The 22,528-nt window shown below is 42.2% G+C and overlaps 2 protein-coding genes across 4 annotated transcripts in view; both read left to right on the top strand.

Moving 5' to 3' along the window:
• Positions 1-1,405: 1,405 nt before the first annotated feature.
• On the top strand, positions 1,406-8,795 carry tspan15 (tetraspanin 15). Its single transcript, XM_062994773.1, has 8 exons — positions 1,406-1,489; positions 4,713-4,898; positions 5,341-5,415; positions 6,015-6,110; positions 6,321-6,434; positions 6,982-7,032; positions 7,206-7,322; positions 8,429-8,795. Exons 1-8 carry the CDS (start codon positions 1,406-1,408, stop codon positions 8,588-8,590), a joined length of 885 nt encoding a protein of 294 aa, XP_062850843.1. The 3' UTR covers positions 8,591-8,795.
• A 4,078-nt stretch (positions 8,796-12,873) lies between these two features.
• rufy2 (RUN and FYVE domain containing 2) overlaps positions 12,874-22,528 on the top strand; it is a 30,353-nt gene continuing 20,698 nt past the window's right edge. For 2 of the 3 annotated variants that reach the window (XM_062995553.1, XM_062995556.1), the window contains exons 1-2: positions 15,049-15,551; positions 18,588-18,761. In XM_062995553.1, coding sequence (XP_062851623.1) covers positions 15,254-15,551; positions 18,588-18,761 — 472 coding nt within the window. In that variant the 5' untranslated portion in view covers positions 15,049-15,253. Of the gene's footprint in view, positions 12,971-13,682; positions 13,853-15,048; positions 15,552-18,587; positions 18,762-22,528 lie in introns of those variants that run through there. The other variant, XM_062995554.1, reaches the window with a different exon arrangement.

Raw genomic sequence — 22,528 nt, 5'->3', positions numbered from 1 at the left:
GAAAAAAGACCTGAGCTGTTCATGAAGTTTGTTGATATGAAAAGTGTCTAATCAAAGTGAGAAGAGCTAATTAACATATGGTTATTTTAATTATTAGAATTTTAACGTCATGTTTTACACTTGGTTACATTCATGACAGAAACGGTAGTTACTCATTACACAAGATTCATCAGTTCACAAGGTTATATTGAACACAGTCATGAACAATTTTGTATTTCCAATTCACCTCACTTGCACATCTTTGGACTATGGGAGGAAACCGGAGCTTCCAGAGGAAACCCACACAGACACGGGGAGAACATGCAAACCACACAGAAAGGACCCGGACCGTTCCACCTGGGAATTGAACCCAGGACCTTCTTGCAATGTGGCAACAGTGCTACCCACTGAGCCACCATGCCTCCCCCAACATGACATTTGGACAAATATGTCTTTGTGTCAAAATAAATCATGTATACTGTGTATTTTAGATGTTTCACTCATTCATAGAGAAGTAACATTTGCAGAAAGACATCCACAAATGTATAAAAACCTCTAGACTTCGACTGTAACAAAATTACTATCCTCACCTCCTTTCTGTGTGGAGTTTGCATGTTCTCCCCGTGTCTGCGTGGCTTTCCTCCGGAGGCTCCGGTTTCCTCCCACAGTCCAAAGACGTGCTAGTAAGGTTTGTTTGTTTATTAGCATTTTAACATCATGTTTTTACACACTTCGGTTACATTCATGACAGAAACGGTAGTTACTCATTACACAAGATTCATCAGTTTACAAGGTTATATCGAACAGTCATGGACAATTAAGCATCTCCAATTCACCTCACTTGCATGTCTTTGGACTGTGGGAGGGAACCGGAGCTCCCGGAGGAAACCCACGCAGACACGGGGAGAACATTCAAACTCCACACAGGATCGAACGCAGGACCTTCTTGCTGTGAGCCACCATGCCTCCCCCAATATGACATATGGACAAATATGTCTTTCTGTCAAAATAAATCATGTATACTGTGTATTTTAGATGTTTCACTCATTTATAGAGAAGTAACACTTGCAGAAATGACTGCCATGGTATTGTACTGTACAAATGTATAAAAACTTCTAGACTTCAACTGTAACTTTTGTTTGCCAAAATTACTATCATCAACTCACGCTGACCAAGGGAAATCCATTTAGGTTAAACCGAAACACAAATACTGCACGCTGATTGGTCCAACCACCCATCAATCAAACAGTCTTGCCCAATAGTCTTCAAGACACTGAGGCGCCCCCAGCAACACTATATTTACATACTAGTGACTCGCAGACTCACCAGTACGCTAGTATGCACGACGGGGTTTAGCAAGGTGCGCGACTCTGACCTGGAAACCTCCAGATAAAAGATGATAAAGATAAATTAAATATATTTAAGGATGTCGGATGCAGTTCGGTACTGTGCGAGGTGCTCGTATGTCCTTCTGAAGTTCATTTTGGTCGCATATGCGACTGTTTTCTGGGTGAGTAAACTCGTTCGTGTTACCTTGTGTCCTGTCACATTTAACTGTTCATGATCTAAACTTCAAATAATAAATATCAATAGAAAAGTACATTTAATATGTAAACATAAAAACCCTTAGAATTAAAAAATATACATATATTTCCAATTTATAGGATGATTTTACGGTTCTTTGGGGCTTTTTTGCTCTACCTGTTATTTACCTGTCTGTATTTACCTTAATGGCGTCGGTAACCACACCCTTTATTCTGAGTGTTTGTTTAAATCAGTCATTCATTCTGCAGGTGCACAACAAAAGTCTTTATCCACCATCAAATACCTTTAAATACTACAAAGACACTTTTCACAGTCTATTATTACAGCAAACATTTTATACACAAACATTACAATTATGGATTTCTAGTTTGTTTTTTTGTCATTCAATATATTAGGGATACTGAAGGTGGCTCGGTGGGTAGCACTGTCGCAGGTCAAAAAAGCTCCTGGGTTCTGTCTGTGTATGCGTGGCTTTCCTCCAGGTGCTCCATTTTCCTCCCACAGTTCAAAGACATGCAGTCAGTTTAACTGTGTGTGTGTGTGTGTGTGTGTGTGTGTTTGCTCTGTGATAGGGTGGCGACCTGTCCGGGGTGTTTTCTTCCCAGTGTCCAGGGTGTTTTCGCCCAGAGTAAAATATCAGTTCTGCAGAGAGTAGCTTTAGACTCCGGCACCCCTAATTATTACAGCATAACTAACAGGGAGAGCGAGCAGGTAACAGGGTCATGAAGGCTTTCACAGGACGTCAGCGCCCACCTCCCTGACCGTCAACAAACCTGAGAGGCATAACGACAGCAACCCGACATCCCTGATCACCACAAGTTTCTATGACCTGTAACCCCCAAGCTCTGCGCCTTTGTCTGTAGTTGGGGTGGGCAGCTCCTGTCCTATGGATAGAAGTCTATTCTAAAAATGTCATTTCAGAAAGTAGTAAAAATATTTTATACATACATTGGGCAAAACATTACAAACATGGATTTCCAGCTTGGTTTTTGTCATTAAATATACTGGGGACACTGAAGGTGGCTGGTGGGTAGCACTGTTGCCTCACAGCAAAAAAGGTTCTGGGTTCGATCTGGGTCTTTTCTGTGTGGAGTTTGCATGTTCTCCCTGTGTCTGACTGAGTTTCCTTCAGGAGCTCTGGTTTCCTCCCACAGTCCAAAGACATGCAGTCAGTTTAACTTCTGTGTGGAGTTTGTATGTTCTCCCTGTGTCTGTCTTAGTTTCCTTCAGGAGCTCCGGTTTCCTCCCACAGTCCAAAGACATGCAGTCAGTTTAACTGGCGATACAAGGGTGGCATGGTGGGTAGCACTGTCGCCCCACAGCAAAAAAAAGGTCCTGGGTTCGATCTGGGTCCTTTCTGTGTGGAGTTTGCATGTTCTCCCTGTGTCTGCGTGGCTTTCCTCCAAGTGCTCCGGTTTCCGACATGCAGTCAGTTTAACTGGAGGTGCAGGGGCGGCACGTTGGCTCGGTGGGTAGCACCGTTGCCTCACAGCAAAAAGGTCCTGAGTTTGATTCCCAGGTGGATCGGTTTCTCTTTACATGTTTAAGATATTTAAGATATACTTTATTTGTCATATATAAATATACAGCTGTACAGTACAATGACATTTTTTCTTCGCATATCCCAGCTTGTTTGGAAGCTGGGGTCAGAGCGCAAAGTCAGCCATCGTACGGCGCCCCTGGTGCAGACAGGGTTCAGGGCCTTGGTCAAGGACCCAACAGTGGCTGCAAAGCAGAGCCTGGATTTGAACCCCCAATCTTCCGGTTGATAGCCCAAAGCTCTACCCACTAGGCTACCACTGTCCCATTCTCCGTGTGTCTGCGTGGGTTTCCTCCCACTGTTCAAAGACATGCAGCAAGGTTGATTGGAGGTACAAAATTGTCCATGACTGTGTTTGATATTGAACTTGAACTGATGAATCTTGTGTAACGAGTAACTACCTGTTATGTCATGATTGTAATTGAAGAGTGTAAAACATGACATCGTAAAAATACAATAAATAACTCGAGATACAAACTTGCTCTTGTTCTCTCTCTCTTTGTGTTTGTGTGTGTGTGTGTGTGTGTGTGTGTGTGTGTGTTTGTGGGTGCCCTGTGATGGAGTGGTGACCAGTCCAGGGTGTTTTCTTACTTTTACCCAGTGGATCAACCAGGCCTTCTTGTCCAACATCAATCTCTATCCTTACAATTGCTCTTTTGAGAAAGAGAATTCCTAGACACAGTCCACAATCTTGTGGAAAGTCTTCCAAGAAGAGTGGAGTCTAACATAGCTGTCAGCAATGCAAAAATTTTTTAACGGCTGTAGTTTTGGAATCTGCATCTGCAGCATTTTCTGATGTTAAGACTGTTTGCATAGAAAAATGACTTGCATTCAGTAGCTGCTACATGCACAAGTGGTACTCCCACTTACATTGTTTTCATTGTTTATTATATTTAAAATGCATTGCATGTCTACAGTCCAGATTTGCATAAATAAATTGATAAGGGAAAACATATTTAGACAACTAAGACACAAGGAGTTATTTGTTGGTAAATACAACTCTGCCATAATCTCTTTGTTTTTCCCTATAAACGCTCAACTGACATTAGAAGCTGAAAGTGTATTTTATACGCAGAAGAAAATGTTTGTGTTGCAGGCTTTATCTGATATTCTTTAAGTATTTTAAATATCTTTGAAGTTCAGTGAAGAATCTCCAGAGGAAAAATTCAAATGAGTGTCTTAACCTTGAATGTAATCAGTTTGCTGCTGATGGTTTTTATTTTGTTGTTTCTCTCTATCTGTGTTTGTTGTATGTGTAGTGGAGCCTAATATACTTTAGGTCAGGGTTTGTAAAACTTTTTTCAAGCAACCCACATTTTTACCTCCCAGGCAACACAAACGATGCATCAAAACTAAACACAAAACAAAATGTACTTCATTAATGAAAATTGTGGCAATCTGGTCCCACAGTGGTTTACAAGATGTAATGTAAAGCCTCCACAAGGGGGCGTTTGTGTGCAAGAACCATCTTCCTCAGCCTTACCAAGCATGCTGTGATTGGTCAAACAGTTTTAACACATTTTTTCAAAAGCCTCTAATAAATGAGTTCATTAAACTTTTAAACTATAAGAACTATAGTAAGACAGTTTGGTTTTCTTAAATTTAAATGAGTTGTGCAGCCCTAACCCAGTATGTTTGTTTGTTTTAGCTAATCGGTGGATTCATCTTGGCCATTGGCATCTATGCAGAGGTGGAGCGGCAGCGTTACAAAACCCTGGAGGGGGTCTTCCTTGCTCCAGCTGTTATCCTGATCGTACTGGGCGTGGTCATGTTCATCGTTTCCTTTATCGGGGTGCTGGCATCGCTCCGAGACAACCTGACTCTTCTCAAAGTGGTGAGTTTAAAGCTCGGTGGGTAGCTCTGTCACCTCACAGTGAGAAGGTTCAGGGTTTGATTCTCAGTAGAGCGGTCCGGTTCCTTTCTGTGTGGAGTTTGCATGTTCTCCTCGTGTCTGTGTGGGTTTCATCCAGGAGCTCCGGTTTTCTCCCACAGTACAAAGACGTGCAAGTGAGGTGAACTGGAGTCACTGAACTTGAACTAATGAATCACGTGTAACCTGTCCTGTCATGAATGGAACCAAAGTGTAAAACATCACCTTAAAATCCTAATTAATAATTAAATAAATAAACACAAATAGCTTAACCTCATAAAATACTAAGTTGAGCATATTTACACATGAGCTGCAGCTGTAATTGAAAATGTTATCTATTTACCTTTTTTTACTGAAGTGTTGACAATTTATAGATTTTGAGTCTTTTTTGTCTTTTAAATTGCAGTTTCTTTACACGCTGGCTATTGTTCTGATTTTGGAGCTTCTGGGTGGAATTGTTGCCCTGCTGTTCAGAAATCAGGTATGTTTTCAGTTTGTTTATCTACACAACTCGCGGTCATGTCCAGAAATGACTTGATTACTGACGTGGTCAGTGATTTATTAAAAACAATGGTGTCAGCCAAAGTTATCTTCATTTACATGCAGCCACAAGTAATCCCATCCAAAATGAAAATGTATTTCACATTCATTTATTAAAGACAATTACTTTTTAAGTCTTTAAAGATTTTCAGAATAAACTTTGTTTTCCCTGGAGGACAGTTTTTTGCTCCCACTATGTTGAATTTTGTAAACTTCCGCTAAGGCACAAGTGCAGAACGTACTTAAACTTTCTTATTTGGAATGTCAACTGATCCAGGTGTTTACATTGCTGTTATTCTTCTATTCAACTGATTATTTAAAGGATTACCCACCTTCAATCAGATAGAAATTGCACTGGAAATGACCTTTGTTGCACGTATTCTCTTCTGATTGAGGTGTATACATGGACTGATTGAGCTATTAGTCAGATTATCAACAGATTTTTAGGCTGCATGTAAACATGTCTGTTTACAGACTTTAATAATGAAGTCTTTTGTTTTTGAGAAATGTATTTCAGCTGTGTGTTTTATCTGTTTCTAGACGGTGGATCTTCTTAACAAAAACGTCCGTAAAGGCATAGTGAACTACTATGATGATCTAGATTTCAAAAACATTATGGACTTTGTTCAAAGGAAGGTAAAAACTTTAAAATAGTCTATTTGAATCAATTTTCTATTTATTTGTCATATTTATCTGGGCATGGTTATTTTAAAGCCGGATCGTTATTAAGATGAATGAATGCTATTGACTGGTCTGGCATCAACATTAGGACTTGATTGGCCTATGCTGATAAGATTTTAATGTACTGGTTTGCATTTAAATATTTAATTGTTCTTCGTCCCCCAGTTCAAGTGCTGTGGTGGTCTGGAATACAAAGACTGGGCAGTGAACATGTACCACAACTGCACGGCTCCTGGACCTCTGGCTTGTGGAGTGCCATATACCTGCTGTGAACTCAAGGTTTGTCTCTTTTGTTGGTTTAAAACTGCAACACACAATATGACAAAGTGACTCACTGGGCCAGGGACATAATATAAGCTAGAAAGTGCTTTTTTATTCACTTACAACTGCTTTATACTGTTTTTCATTGAGGTGGGGCTGTTTTTACTGGCACAAGGCAAGAAATCCTTGGACTGAGCGCCAATCCATTGCAGGGCTTTGGTCATTCCCCCCTTTCCAACTGACCCCGCTTAGACCTAGCCAATCATGTCTGTATAGATGCCCAGCCAGCACCGCTGAGATGGTGGTGGGTTAGTGTAATAGACCGCTTTAACACCCAAATATGATCAAATTTAAAAATACAGAGCACATATATAGAGACGTTCTTCATGTTTTGCTGTTTGTTGATTCTCTCCATTTTCCAAAGACGTGAAGATTGAAGTTTTAATCACTATTAGTGCAGCAGTAATAAAGTAATGCAGAAAGTTTATTTCCGTTTTAGCCTCACACAGTGGATTGTGTTACTGTGCTTTATTACTTGTTAACTGTTTGTGTGGAATTGTTTCAGGCCAATGAAGTTATAAACACACTGTGTGGATACAAAGTTCTGGAAAAAGAGGTAAGTTTAATTATTAGATATTAGGACTGCAACTAATAGTTACCTGTTGATTGTTTTTTTGATAAATTGTTTACTTTGTATTTATATGTATATTTATACACACACACATCAAGTCTGTCCATCACTGTGTGTTGGTGTCAGCACTCAACACCCATTATTCCTACTTCCTTTAGAGACTTGACCTCATTAACAGCATCTATATACGTGGTTGTACTGATGCTGTATTCATCTGGTTAATGGATAACTACAAAATAATGGCTGGACTTCTTCTGGGTATCCTTGTTCCTCAGGTAAGAGTTAATGCAGAAGTTCATCTGTCATTTATAGACTTTTTACACATTAAGTGTCTAAAAATAGACATTTTAGACATGTTGGAGGTCAGTTGTGGTGAGAAGAAAAGCATCAAATGCACATATAAAACCTTAATAGAACACATTTATTTGTCATATATACATATGCGTGTGTACAGTACAATTAAATGATTGAGCTGGAGTCAGAGCACAGGGTCATCCACTGATAGCGCCTTTGGAGCAGACAGGGTTTAGGGCCTTACTCAAGGGCCCAACAGTGTGGGTTTACAAATCCTGGCTCTTCAATGCACTCAATCTTCTGACTGATAGCCCAAAGATCTACTCACTATGCTACCACTGTCCTAACTGTCCTAGACTAACAAGAGAGTCAAGTCAAATTTATTTGTATAGCACTTTTTACAGTAGACATCGTCTCAAAGCAACTTTACAGAATCCAGAACCGACAGACCAAAAACCCCCTGTTGAGCAAGCCAAGTGTGACATTGGCAAGAAAAAACTCCCTTAAAATTACAGGAAGAAACTTTAAGAGGAACCAGACTCAGCAGGGAACTTTATAGTCCTTTGAACAGAGTCAGCTGTATCCATAACATCAGACAGAAACTATAAACAGATAAAAATCTGTTGCCTTTAATCACGTGTTCTAGCTGTGGTTTCTGAGATCCCAAACAGAAGTGTATAAATTAGGGGGTGTTTCCATAAAATTAGAAAAAGCCATTAAGTATCAAGCAAATTGAAATTGCTAAATTAAATATATTTTCTGAGCTGTTAAAGAGGCTCTGGTGTCTCAGAGACCTCAAACAGAACATGAGAGTTAATGAAGCGTACCGTGTCTGAGCACAACCTGTCAGGTTTGTTCTTCCACTACAGTCACCGTAGACAATGGATTTGCATTAAAGGCACTAAAGCTAATCTAAACAAAAGCGAGCGCTTATTATCATCGGATCAATTTAATTATCTCTGCCTGACTAACTCTGTGCCACAAGTATGACTAGTGCACAAATGGCAATGCATACAAATTGTACTTTAAAATGTAAAATGTACTTTTTCGCAGCAGCAGTGTCTAAACGAGCCTTTTCTGTTTTTAGTTTTTCGGTGTGTTTGCGACCTGGCTGTATATCACTCGTGTGGAAGACACTATAGAAGAGTACGGGAACTATCAGGACGGCTTACTGAACAGTGAGCCACACGAGCCTAGGAAACAGGGCAAGCTGGAAAAGTGCTGCCAGTGCATGCCTTTGTTTGATTAAACCTCTGACCTACAGACACTAAACTGCTGAACCAAAGTGCATCCGACTAAAGTATACAATCCCACAATCCCATTCACCTTGTAGCACACTCCTCAAACTGTATGGCTTTTACACTCTGATTACAGTGTGTGTGTGTGTGTACACATGCTGTCTTTTATATATACACCGACCAGCCATTACATTAAAACCACCTCCTTTTTTCTACACTCACTGTCCATTTTATCAGCTCCACTTACCATATAGAAGCATTTGTAGTTCTACAATTACCGACTGTAGTCCATCTGTTTCTCTGCATGCTTTGTTAGCCCCTTTCTCCCTGTTCTACAATGGTCAGGACCCCCACAGGACCACCACAGAGCAGGTATTATTTAGGTGGTGGATCATTCTCAGCACTGCAGTGACACTGACATGGTGGTGGTGTGTTAGTGTGTGTTGTGCTGGTATGAGTGGATCAGACACAGCAGCGCTGCTGGAGTTTTTAAACACCGTGTCCACTCACTGTCCACTCTATTAGACATTCCTACCTAGTTGGTCCACCTTGTAGATGTAAAGTCAAAGACGATCGCTCATCTATTGCTGCTGTTTGAGTTGGTCATCTTCTAGACCTTCATCAGTGGTCAAAGGATGCTGCCCACGGGGCGCTGTTGGCTGGATATATTTTTGGTTGGTGGACTATTCTCAGTCCAGTCCATCAGCGCTGTTGTGTCTGATGCACTCATACCAGCACAACACACACTAACACACCACCACCATGTCAGTGTCACTGCAGTGCTGAGAATCATCCACCACCTAAATAATACCTGCTCTGTACTGGTCCTGTGGGGGTCCTGACCATTGAAGAACATGGTGAAATGGGGTTAACAAAGCAGGCAGAGAAACAGATGGACTACAGTCAGTAATTGTAGAACTACAAAGTGCTTCTATATGGTATGTGGAGCTGATAAAATGAATGTGTGTAGAAACAAGGAGGTGGTTTTAATGTTATGGCTGATCAATGTATTCGTCTTTAGAACTTTTAAATATTAATTAATTACTATTAAATATGAATTACTTTTAAATATTAATTAAAAAGTAATGTACAATTAGTCGCAAGTATATTTGATACACCTACCTTGTACATACCTAGGAAAGTGGTTCTTATTTAGTCTAATAATGCACATTTGTAAGTCTTACACTGAAGTTTGATGAGAAGGCCTGGCTCACGACTGATGTTTCAATTAATCCCAAAAGAAGCTCTGTGGGTTTGAGGTTGAGTCTCTGTGTTGACCACTGGAGTTCTGTGTGTCCATTTTATTATGTTAAAGTGTTGTTTGAAGAATTTTTCACTACACAAATGATATCTGACCTGCAGGGGTCCTGTAGCTGCACTGATGGATGACTAGAGAGTAATAAATTGTGGGTATTTGTTTAAAAGTGCTGATAAAGTGTCCAACGACTGTAGGTGGGTGAATCTACTAAACTGGCAACCAACCCTATGTAATGATTTATTAGTTTTGGATAAATTATACATAATTATATAAATGATATATAATTTAATAGTCATATTTGATAAAACACTTATGTATATGTAATGTATTTTGTAGTAAAGTTCAAGACTTGAATACATACACTGACCACATTTATTATTTTAAAATATTTGTACTATTTAGTATTTGTTATTAAAAAATAAAAAAAATGGAATGTGTTTTTAAAATGTTATGGTGCCCTCTGCCTTCAAAATAAATACACAAATTAATGTCTTGCATTTTCATTTTTTTTTTTCTATTTTATTTATGCATTTTCTCCCAATTTAGTGTAGTCAATTTATCTTCCGCTGCTGGGGGATCCCTGATTGCAGTTGAGGTGGGTATATTGCTGCTCACGCCTCCTCCGACCCGCGCGCAGCCCTTAGCGGAACCATTTTTCACCCATGTACTCTGCACAGGTGCTTTTCTATCTGCTAATCAGGGTCCTTACACAACATTTGAAGACCCCACCCACTTAGTCCGGTCATCTCGCCCTAGCAGAACCGTGTCTGCTGCAGGCACTGCCAATTATGCCCGCTAGATGGTGCCAAGACGACCGTTGGCAACGTCGAGTTTCGACAGGAGCTTGTGTATTTAATCATTTAGTATGCACTGAAATAGCAAGAATGTGTTTCAATTTTCTTGGTCATCATTTCACAATTAGCTGATGTTGTTCAACTCTAGGCACCTTCAGATGGTCCCCAATTTATTTTCTATTAAACATGAGTTTAAAAATATTACTCTCACAAACTGTGATTTGCAAGTAGATCTAGGATTCACACAGCTGCTCCACACAGCTGTTTTTACTCTGCAAAAACATTTCCAAGCAACTTATTCACGTGAGACTCATTAATTAAACAGTGCTTTATTGTTATTGATAAAGAGGATTTAGGTTCCTCAGTTTCCTTTTAGAAGCAGGAAACGTCTGCAAATTCGATCACATTTAAATGCAGGTGGTTCTGTTGTGCTACCGCAGAGTAATGATGCCATTAGGTGCAGTGGAAAAATTGTGGTGCTTAGACTTTCCTCAAGTAGAAGATGTGTGTTGCAAATGTGTTACCACGGCCAATAAATATGAAATTACTGACGCTCCTACCCCGAAGGTACTTGTGTTGCTGGACGTGGGTGCTCTAATGAGCTAAAATGCTATCAGTTAAAACATGGCAACATGAGAGCTCCTCTGCTTAATCAGCTGATGATTGTAACCCATTACATAACACTATTTTCCTACTGGTGACAACAAAATCATAAAGGCAAACGTGTAGGAACCAAATAGAAGAAACTGAAAATGTATGCTGTGGTATTACAGCAAATGCTAATTGCAGATGTCCACATACTTTTGGCCATGTAAAGTATATAAATATGAACCTTGTTTTGGATCACTGTACTGAGGTATAATCCAACTATGCTTCAGCATATAGACAGATGACCTGTTAGTCTTCAGATTTTTTCTGATTCAAAATCAGACCAAAAATCAAAGTAAATGATCAAAATCACAGGCTGACCCAATTTATGTGGATTTCGTCACTCATAACTGCACTCAGTAGTGCGAGTTCCTGGACAGTCTGTGACACTACTTGGGGCGTCTGATGCACTGATACATAACGTCCCTGAGGTTCTTAATTGGATTCAGGTCTGGGGAATGTAAGGACCAGTCAATGGCATCGATGCCTTTGTCATACAGCAACTGCCTGGATCAGGAGGAACCCAGGGCCCACTGCATCAGCGTAAGGTCTGACAATGACTCTGAGCATTTCACCCCGGTACATAACAGCAGTCAGGGTACGATTAGCTATAGTGGAGGTTTGTGCAACCCTTTAAGGATATGCCTCCTCAGACCATCACTGACCTACTGCCAAACCGGTCATGCTGGATGATGTTGCAGGCAGCATAACGTTCACCACACTGTCTCCAGACTCTTTCATGTCTGTCATGTGAAACGGACCTTTCGATTCTGTCAATGCCATTCGAGCTTCATAGTGCTGGGCTGTGAGCACAGGTCCGACTAGAGGACGTCTCATGCTACCCTCATGGAGACTGTTATTGACAGTTTGGTCAGAAACATGCACACCAGTAGCCTGCTGGTGGTCATAACCGCCCTTGTCCTGGTATCTCCTCTATGCTCTTTAGACTATGCTGGAAAAGACAGCAAACCTTGCGACGTTCTGGAGAAAATGGACTACCTGTGCAGCCTAAATGGGCTGAAGGTACCGCCCAGTGCTACCAGTAGTGACGAGGACAGTAGCAAAACATAAAACCAAATAAGAATCCGTCAGGATTTTAGATTTTGGTTTTCTTTTTGGTGGTTATCTTGCTGTTGCCTCTCCAGTTCACCTGTTGTCACTTTTATGTGCACCAAAGCAGGTAAAATTAACTCACCATTGCTTGTGCTTCCTAACTACACAGATTTACTTGGTGTTGTACTGTGATGATTTAGAGTGTCCCTAATTTTTAAGCAGTTTATTTCTCCACCACATTCAAGTACTGTGTATTTAAATGTGCTTAAAACACAAGCTCATGTACAGCTACATAACCCAAGCAGTGTGTTTTCCTCCTTCAGTCCAGCAATGATACAGCTTAGCATTGATTGGCTGGTGGGTGGTACAGTTCCTCCTCCCCCTCAGCGTGTTCGCCCCATCCCAGGGTTAAAGCAAATCCTCCATCCATGCTATTCATCTCATTACACCGTACTGCTGCGTTCCAGCAGGGGACATCTCCTCCTCCTCTAGATATTCCTTCCCCCATCCACCATTCAACATCCGCTGCTGCTCATGCTACTGATACTACTGACACTGCAACGGATGAAGCTCCAGCATCAGCTGATGGGCAGTGCAAACACATCCAGGCTCACATCACTGGATTCAGCCTGAGAGAGGTATGTGTGTTTATGATTTGCATGTTATAGCAGATCTTAGGATGCTGAGGTGTTCTGAACTGCTGAGTGTGTGTATGTTATACGGACACGCAGCTGATCATACATATGAAGGACTGGCAAACATGGAACTGGATGCAGGAAATGAGAGTCATATGAGTGGCTAACTCTAGTGCAGGGATGGGATTTTCTTCCAAGTAATAGATCCTGCTCAGCATGGTTATAACAGCATTATAACAACAACAACAACAACAACCCTATTTAGACATTCTATATTAAACAAGTGGTTTGTAATTGTTGGTAGCTTGTTGTTGCTTGGATTGAAATTAACCTTCTCATTCTTTAGTTGTTGGGTTTTCTTTCCAACCATAGTGGTTACTTCTCATATATAGTTATATATATGTAATAATATAACTATTATAATAAATTATAATAAATTATTATAATAATTAAGAAATTTCCTGCAAAGGATCAATAAAGTATCTATCTATCTATCTATCTATCTATCTATCTATCTATCTATCTATCTATCTATCTATCTATCTATCTATCTATCTATCTATCTATCTATCTATCTATCTATCTATCTATCTATCTATCTATTCTAGTGTCATGTTATACTTTAATATGAGTATTACAGGCCTAATGCCTGGCCTAAGCTAGAACTGGAAAGCTACAGGCTAGTGCAGTAAATTATTTGTATTTTCTGTGTTAGGTCACTGGAACCAGACTGGTCTGGACCCAAGGGGAGAAGTTCCAGTAGTAATTATCGAAACTAGAGGAAGGACGAGCCCAGAGCTGGAGCAGACATGTATTCTCCTCAGAGTCTAAACCGGTGGGGCATCACTCACAGTGAAAGCATGGAACGTCTGGCTTACTGTCAAGGTAAGGAACTATCTATCTATCACAATGAAGCAGTTATTAAGAAATAAGAGTACCTCTGTTGCAAGGTGGTGAAAACGCAATAAGTGTGGGACCTGGGGATCTGGTTTTAAATACTGTCTCTCTGTTTGTAAGGTGTTTGGCCTGTTCTCCCAGTACCCAAATAGCCCTCCTTGATTGATCCTGACCTGGATATAGGTGTTATTGTAGTGGGTTATTATAGAGGATAAAGTGGGTAGCACTGTCCTGGGTTCGATTTCCAGGTGGAGCGCTTTGTTTGTTTTCTCTGGGTGTTCTGATTTCCTCCCATAGTCCAAAGAGTTAATTGGGGCTACTAAAATTGCACTAGGTGTGAATGTGTGTGTGTGTGTGTGTGTTTGCCCTGTGATGGACTGGCGACTTATCCAGGGTGTTTCCACCCTTTCACCCAGTGAATGTACCCACTGCATGGTGGCATGGTGGCTTGGTGGGTAGCACTGTGTCCTCACATAAATAAGGTTCTGGGTTCGATTCCCAGATGATCTGGTACCTTTCAGTGCGGAGTTTGCATGTTCTCCCCGTGTCTGCGTGGGTTAGGGTTAGGGTTAGGATTAGGTGGGAGGTGCTCTGGTTTCCTCCCACAGTATATACAGTATGTGTGTGTGTTTGTGTGTATGTTTGCATGTTTGCCCTGTGATGGACTGGTGACCTGTTCAGGGTGTTTCCTCCCTTTTACCCAGTGAATGTACCCACCGTGACCCTGAGTAGGCTAAACAGTGGGCGGCACGGTAGCTTAGTGGGTAGCACTGTCGCCTCACAGCAAGAAGGTCCTGGGTTCGATACCTGGCGTGCATGTTCTTTGCATGTTCTCCCCGTGTCTGCGCGGGTTTCCTCCGTGAGCTCCGGTTTCCAGTCATGTTATTTGGAGACACTGAATTGCCCTATAAGTGAATGGGTGTGTGTGTATGTGTGTCTGCCCTGCGATGGACTGGCGTCCCGTCCAGGGTGTTACTGTGTGCCTTGCGCCCATTGAAAAGCTGGGATAGCCCCCCCGACCCTAGTTGGATAAGCGGATTAAGAAAAAGAATGAATGATTAGTGTACTTTTGGTGAATGTTTTGTACACGCACTATGTGGTGATGTATGAAATGGGCAGCAGGGGGCAGCAGAGCCTCTGTATTTGGTACAGGATGACGTCAGTGGGCAGTGCTGGTGAAAAGCTGTGGCTGTAAACACGGTGGCGATTCTGCGATGCGCTGCTTTATTCTCACCGACGGATTGATCTGAACGATCGTGCTAGTTTTAGCAGCGTTGTGCTTCTAAAGGAATCCTCTAAAACAAAGAGACCCAGCCCGGTGGTGAAGATGGTGCTGGTGCTGGGGAGCTGAACGCAGCGGCTCGGTAGGATCGGTGTTTACGGTGAACGATGGCCGCACCTGCAGAAGCGGATCTCACCTTGGCGGAGGCGGATGTCTGCAAAGAGAAAGCGCAAGTCTTCGGGATCCTGTGCTTACAGGACGAAGGAGAAAAGGCAGCCGGCGGCAGCAGCAGCACAAGCAGCAGTATCAGCAGCGGATGTGGCAGCAGGACGGACGGGAGATGGCAGGCTCCCATTTTCGCTTTAGCTCGGAAAGCTTCGGAAACCATTTCGAGCGGAATTCACGTCCTGCCGAAGGTAGCCGAACCCAAAGTGTGCGCTTTCTCCGAGGAGTGGAGCGTCAGTGGTGAGTTTCGGCTTTAACACGATAGAGAAACGCTGTTTAACTGGAAGGGTGCTGGTTCGAATCCAGGCTCTGCCATGCAGGGCTGCTGGGCCCTTCAGCAAGGCCCTTAACTCTGTTCTATAGTATTTAAATGTACTGTACACGTGTATATGTACATATATATCAAGTAAAGAGTAAATGTATGAATGATTACTGCACTGTTCTGGGTTCGATTACCAGATAGAGTGATCCGGGTCCTTGTTTTCCCCGTGATTGTATGGGTTTCCTCTGGGTGGTCCGGTTTCTTCCCTCAGTATATGTGTGTGTGTGTGTGTGTTTGCCCTGTGATGGACTGGTCCAGGGTGTTTCCTCCCCTTCGCCCAGTGAATATACCCACCCTGACCCTGAGTAGGATAAAGCAGTGGTAAAACAGACAGTAAATTCCCAGAAGGAGCAGTCCAGGCCTTTTCTGTGTGAAGTTTGCATGTTCTCCTCGTTATCGTATGGTATATGTGTGTGTGTGTTTGCCCTGTGATGGACTGGCGACCTGTCCAGGGTGTTTCCTCCCCTTCGCCCAGTAAATGTACTCACCTTGACCCTGAGTAGGATAAAGCAGTGGTAAAACAGACAGTAAATTCCCAGGAGGAGCAGTCCTGTGTCGCCTCGCAGAAATAAGGTTCTGGGTTCGATTCCCAGCAGCAGTCCTTTCAGTGTGGAGTTTGCATGTTCTCTCCAAGTCTTTGTGGGTTTCCTCTGTGTATGTAGGCCCTGTCCAGGTTGTTGGGACCTGTAAAGCGGTGGTAAAACAGACAATGACTGAATACTGTACACGTGTATATGGATAAATATCAAGTAGAGACGTTCTGTTTTCTTGGTGTACCCTGCTTATCAACAACGTTGGCAGTGTATACGCTGTATCATAAACGTTACATTATTAACATGATGCTCATTATCCTGCCTAAATAAATACGCCAACACATCCAAATATAAAAATAAATCATATGTACAATACAGGCTTTGTAAAATAGCATTGAGCCGTTTGGGAATCAGCCCTCATTTGTGCTACAGTCATATGGCTCACATCACGTGGTAGATTCTGTCCACTCACTGTTCAGAGTCACATCTGGAAGCATGACATCACCTCCTTCCAGATGTTAATTCTTCCAGGGTGTGTTAGATCAGGTTTTCCTAAATATGTTGTACATCAGGGTTGCTTTATGTGTTTTTGTTATTTAAAACTGTTTTTATATTCTGGACGGCACTATGGGCCACAGCTAGAAGGGCCTGGGTTCAATTCCCCGGCCGGTGTGAGTTCTCCCCGTGTCTGTGTGTGTTTCCTCCTGGTGCTTTGCTTTCCTCCCACAAGTAGGAAAGGAACGGTAGTTACTCATTACACAAGATCAAGATTCATCAGTTCACAAGGTTATATCGAACACAGTCATGGAGATGCGGTTTCCTCCCACAATACGAAGGCGTTTAAGTGAGGTGAACTAGAGATACTAAACTGTCCAAGACTGTGTTCGACATTAAACTTGTGAACTGATGAATCTTGTGTAACGAATAACTACCTTTTCTGTCATGATGTATAAAACATGATATTAAAATCCTAATAAATAAATAAATAATACATAACTCCGTGCACTCTGGCAACCTTCCATTGCATTTAGCAGATCTTTTAATCCAAAGGAACTTACATTTGTTACTGAATACAATGCAATCAATTGTGGGCCTTGCTTAGGAGCCCAGAAGTGGCAAGTAAATAGTGGCAGGTCTTAATCCAGAGACGTTCTGATCACTAGTCCAGTACCTTAACCACTGAGCATGCTGATAGCGAGCACAGGTTTGCTTACTCTTCCTCCTACAGGTCTTTACACTGACCAGCAGTGAATTCTAACATGTACACAGACAGGACCGCCCTATTTTCTCCGTTATCCTTTGCCAAACTTGCCAGCGCCTCGACAGGACAATGATTAATTTTGTTCTGTTGAGTGTCTGGCCAAGGTGCTAGAGGTGGGCTGGCTTATTAGGCTGATGTGCGACCTGAATGTAGAACCACTATTAAATTGCTCTATTATTTTTAATATTTTCTTTATGTATTTTCTCCCCTTTTAGCGCGTCCAATTGCCCGATTGCGTCATGCTTCCTCTCCACCAATGCCGATCCCCGTTCTGATCGAGGAGAACGAAGCTAACCCATGCCCCCTCCGACACGTGGGCAGCAGCCGTATACATCTTATCACCTACACTTTGATGAATGCAGTGCAGCTCAGCGTTGTGTACGGTGAGACACACCCTGAGAGCACTCTTTTCTCATCTCTGCGCAGGCGCCATCAATCAGCCAGCAGAGTCGTAATTGCACCAGTTATGAGAGAGAGACCCCATCCGGCTTAGTCCCGCCCAGATATGAACAACAGGCCAATCGTTGTTCATGTGGCCGCTCAGCCTCAGCCGGCAGGCAGAGCTGAGACTCGATACGATGTATTGGAGATCCCAGCTCTGGTTCTAGCTTGTGATTTTACTGCTGCGCCACCTGAGTGGCAAATTGCTCTATTATTTTAAATAATATTTTATTTTGTTGTATTGTACTGTAATAATAAACAAGACAGCAATGTGGTGCAGCTGAGTGAATAGGTTAGTTCGGTTTTTTTCTCAATATGCCAAAACTAGTTTATTTTTATTATTATTTATACGCTACAGAAACAGTAGTTGGGGAATAAGCGGAATTCCTTTAGTGGTGTATTTATGATATGATCTGTGTTGGTTATATTGCGCAGTGCATAGGTTGTATATAGTCGTAAAACAAGCATAAAGGAAGAGGAAATGGGACGCTGACCTGCTGTTTGGGTGCATTCCTCTGCTGCACACATGAATGGAAACACAGAAACACGCTGGAAGCTACTCACTGGTTAAAGTTTAAGTAAAATCAGCTGACCACATGATCAAGCCTGTTTCATAAGCACCTCTAAAATAAGCCCATTATACCCAAGAATAATCACATTACTGCTTATCTTCATTCAGAAGTGATTCTTTGTTCTGTTGGTTTTGTTTTTACTTCCAGCTTTTCGGGATCCCATGGCTGTGGAAAGGACGAACCTGCTGAACATGGCGAAGCTCAGCATTAAAGGGCTGATTGAGTCAGCGCTGAGCTTCGGTCGGACGCTGGACTCTGATTATCCGCCTTTGCAGCAGTTCTTTGTGGTCATGGAGCACTGTCTGAAGCACGGCCTCAAAGGTACAGCACTCACAACCCAAACCTTTTATACTGTTTAACGTAATCAGGAGCCGTCTTCCTGATACTAATCCAATCAACACTGGACTCAAATAAATGTAAAAACTGTGGACGGCACTTTTGTCAATGCGGTTTTTCTCAAAATATATTAATACCTGTAGATATTATAGATAAATAGATACTTTATTGATCCAGAAGGAAGTTAAAGGACTCCAAAGCTGGTGCTCAGAGTTTGTTATTGATTGTATAAACAAAGAAAAAACTAAATCACATTTCTTGTGCTGTAGCCTCTAAGCCATGACAATGTTAAGCTCACTTGACTGTGGACAGTGTTACCTATGTTCCAGCAGCTTCTAATTCAAGACAAACCTGTTTTTGGATTATATCTGAACATCCAAAGAAATTTTCTTCTTGCATAAGGGACAGTTTTCTTTTCTTAACCTTGCACCAAGGGTCCACTGTGTCACATACTTTTAAATGGCTACAGTCAAACTCACCTTATTTATTTGGCCATAAAAAGACACAATCTATAGCCCAGTGTAATCACTAACTAGGAATTAAAAATTAGGAAATTGAAATCCCAAGAATGCTGTGCCATAAATGTCTCATTAACCTTTGACTTTTAATTTTCATTAACCTTTGACTTTAATGACACTATGTGGCAGAAATAATGTGGACACCCGGTTATGATCTTGTTGGACTTCCTCATTTAAATTGGGTTTGATTCCCAGGTGGAGCGGTCCAGGTCCTTTCTGTGTGGAGTGTGCATGTTCTCCCCATGTCTGCGTAGGTTTCCTCAGTCCAAAGATGTGCAAGTGAGGTGAAATGGAGATACAAAATTGTCCATGACTGTCATGTTTGACATTAAGACCTACACTGATGAACCTCGTGTAACCAGTAACTACCTGTCCAGTCATGAGTGTAACCAAAGTGTAAAACATGACGGTTTTACGGCTTTCATTCTTCTGGTACAGCTGTCCTTTCTCTTGAAGTGTGTCTGTTGGAATTTGTGCCCATTCAGTCAAATGAGAATTTGTAAGCAAACACTGATGCTGCTGCATGGCTTCAAGCATGTTATATATTTATATATATATATATATATATACAGTGTATCACAAAAGTGAGTACACCCCTCACATTTCTGCAGATATTTAAGTATATCTTTTCATGGGACAACACTGACAAAATGACACTTTGACACAATGAAAAGTAGTCTGTGTGCAGCTTATATAAGAGTGTAAATTTATTCTTCCGTCAAAATAACTCAATATACAGCCATTAATGTCTAAACCACCGGCAACAAAAGTGAGTACACCCCTTAGTAAAAGTTCTTGAAGTGTCAATATTTTGTGTGGCCACCATTATTTCCCAGAACTTCCTTAACTCTCCTGGGCATGGAGTTTACCAGAGCTTCACAGGTTGCCACTGGAATGCTTTTCCACTCCTCCATGACGACATCACGGAGCTGGCGGATATTCGAGACTTTGCGCTCCTCCACCTTCCGCTTGAGGATGCCCCAAAGATGTTCTATTGGGTTTAGGTCTGGAGACATGCTTGGCCAGTCCATCACCTTCACCATCAGCCTCTTCAATAAAGCAGTGGTCGTCTTAGAGGTGTGTTTGGGGTCATTATCATGCTGTAACACTGCCCTGCGACTCAGTTTCCGGAGGGAGGGGATCATGCTCTGCTTCAGTATTTCACAGTACATATTGGAGTTCATGTGTCCCTCAATGAAATGTAACTCCCCAACACCTGCTGCACTCATGCAGCCCCAGACCATGGCATTCCCACCACCATGCTTGACTGTAGGCATGACACACTTATCTTTGTACTCCTCACCTGATTGCCGCCACACATGCTTGAGACCATCTGAACCAAACAAATTAATCTTGGTCTCATCAGACCATAGGACATGGTTCCAGTAATCCATGTCCTTTGTTGACATGTCTTCAGCAAACTGTTTGCGGGCTTTCTTGTGTAGAGACTTCAGAAGAGGCTTCCTTCTGGGGTGACAGCCATGCAGACCAATTTGATGTAGTGTGCGGTGTATGGTCTGAGCACTGACAGGCTGACCCCCCACCTTTTCAATCTCTGCAGCAATGCTGACAGCACTCCTGCGCCTATCTTTCAAAGACAGCAGTTGGATGTGACGCTGAGCACGTGCACTCAGCTTCTTTGGACGACCAACGCGAGGTCTGTTCTGAGTGGACCCTGCTCTTTTAAAACGCTGGATGATCTTGGCCACTGTGCTGCAGCTCAGTTTCAGGGTGTTGGCAATCTTCTTGTAGCCATGGCCATCTTCATGTAGCGCAACAATTCGTCTTTTAAGATCCTCAGAGAGTTCTTTGCCATGAGGTGCCATGTTGGACCAGTATGAGAGAGTGTGAGAGCTATACTACTAAATTGAACACACCTGCTCCCTATGCACACCTGAGACCTAGTAACACTAACAAATCACATGACATTTTGGAGGGAAAATGACAAGCAGTGCTCAATTTGGACATTTAGGGGTGTAGTCTCTTAGGGGTGTACTCACTTTTGTTGCCGGTGGTTTAGACATTAATGGCTGTATATTGAGTTATTTTGAGGGAAGAATAAATTTATGCTGTTATATAAGCTGCACACAGACTACTTTTCATTGTGTCAAAGTGTCATTTTGTCAGTGTTGTCCCATGAAAAGATATACTTAAATATCTGCAGAAATGTGAGGGGTGTACTCACTTTTGTGATACACTGTATATATATATATATATGTATATATATACAGTGTATCACAAAAGTGAGTACACCCCTCACATTTCTGCAAATATTTCATTATATCTTTTCATGGGACAACACTATAGACATGAAACTTGGATATAACTTAGAGTAGTCAGTGTACAGCTTGTATAGCAGTGTAGATTTACTGTCTTCTGAAAATAACTCAACACACAGCCATTAATGTCTAAATAGCTGGCAACATAAGTGAGTACACCCCACAGTGAACATGTCCAAATTGTGCCCAAATGTGTCGTTGTCCCTCCCTGGTGTCATGTGTCAAGGTCCCAGGTGTATATGGGGAGCAGGGCTGTTAAATTTGGTGTTTTGGGTACAATTCTCTCATACTGGCCACTGGATATTCAACATGGCACCTCATGGCAAAGAACTCTCTGAGGATGTGAGAAATAGAATTGTTGCTCTCCACAAAGATGGCCTGGGCTATAAGAAGATTGCTAACACCCTGAAACTGAGCTACAGCATGGTGGCCAAGGTCATACAGCGGTTTTCCAGGACAGGTTCCACTCGGAACAGGCTTCGCCAGGGTCGACCAAAGAAGTTGAGTCCACGTGTTCGGCGTCATATCCAGAGGTTGGCTTTAAAAAATAGACACATGAGTGCTGCCAGCATTGCTGCAGAGGTTGAAGACGTGGGAGGTCAGCCTGTCAGTGCTCAGACCATACGCCGCACACTGCATCAACTCAGTCTGCATGGTCGTCATCCCAGAAGGAAGCTGACGCACAAGAAAGCCCGCAAACAGTTTGCTGAAGACAAGCAGTCCAAGAACATGGATTACTGGAATGCCCTGTGGTCTGACGAGACCAAGATAAACTTGTTTGGCTCAGATGGTGTCCACCATGTGTGGCGGCGCCCTGGTGAGAAGTACCAAGACAACTGTATCTTGCCTACAGTCAAGCATGGTGGTGGTAGCATCATGGTCTTGGGCTGCATGAGTGTTGCTGGCACTGGGGAGCTGCAGTTCATTGAGGGAAACATGAATTCCAACATGTACT

Source organism: Trichomycterus rosablanca, chromosome 5 (assembly GCF_030014385.1).
Source record: "Trichomycterus rosablanca isolate fTriRos1 chromosome 5, fTriRos1.hap1, whole genome shotgun sequence".
Lineage (NCBI taxonomy): Eukaryota > Metazoa > Chordata > Actinopteri > Siluriformes > Trichomycteridae > Trichomycterus > Trichomycterus rosablanca.
Note: the sequence above shows the minus strand (reverse complement) of the source record. Positions and strands in the feature narration are given on the sequence as shown.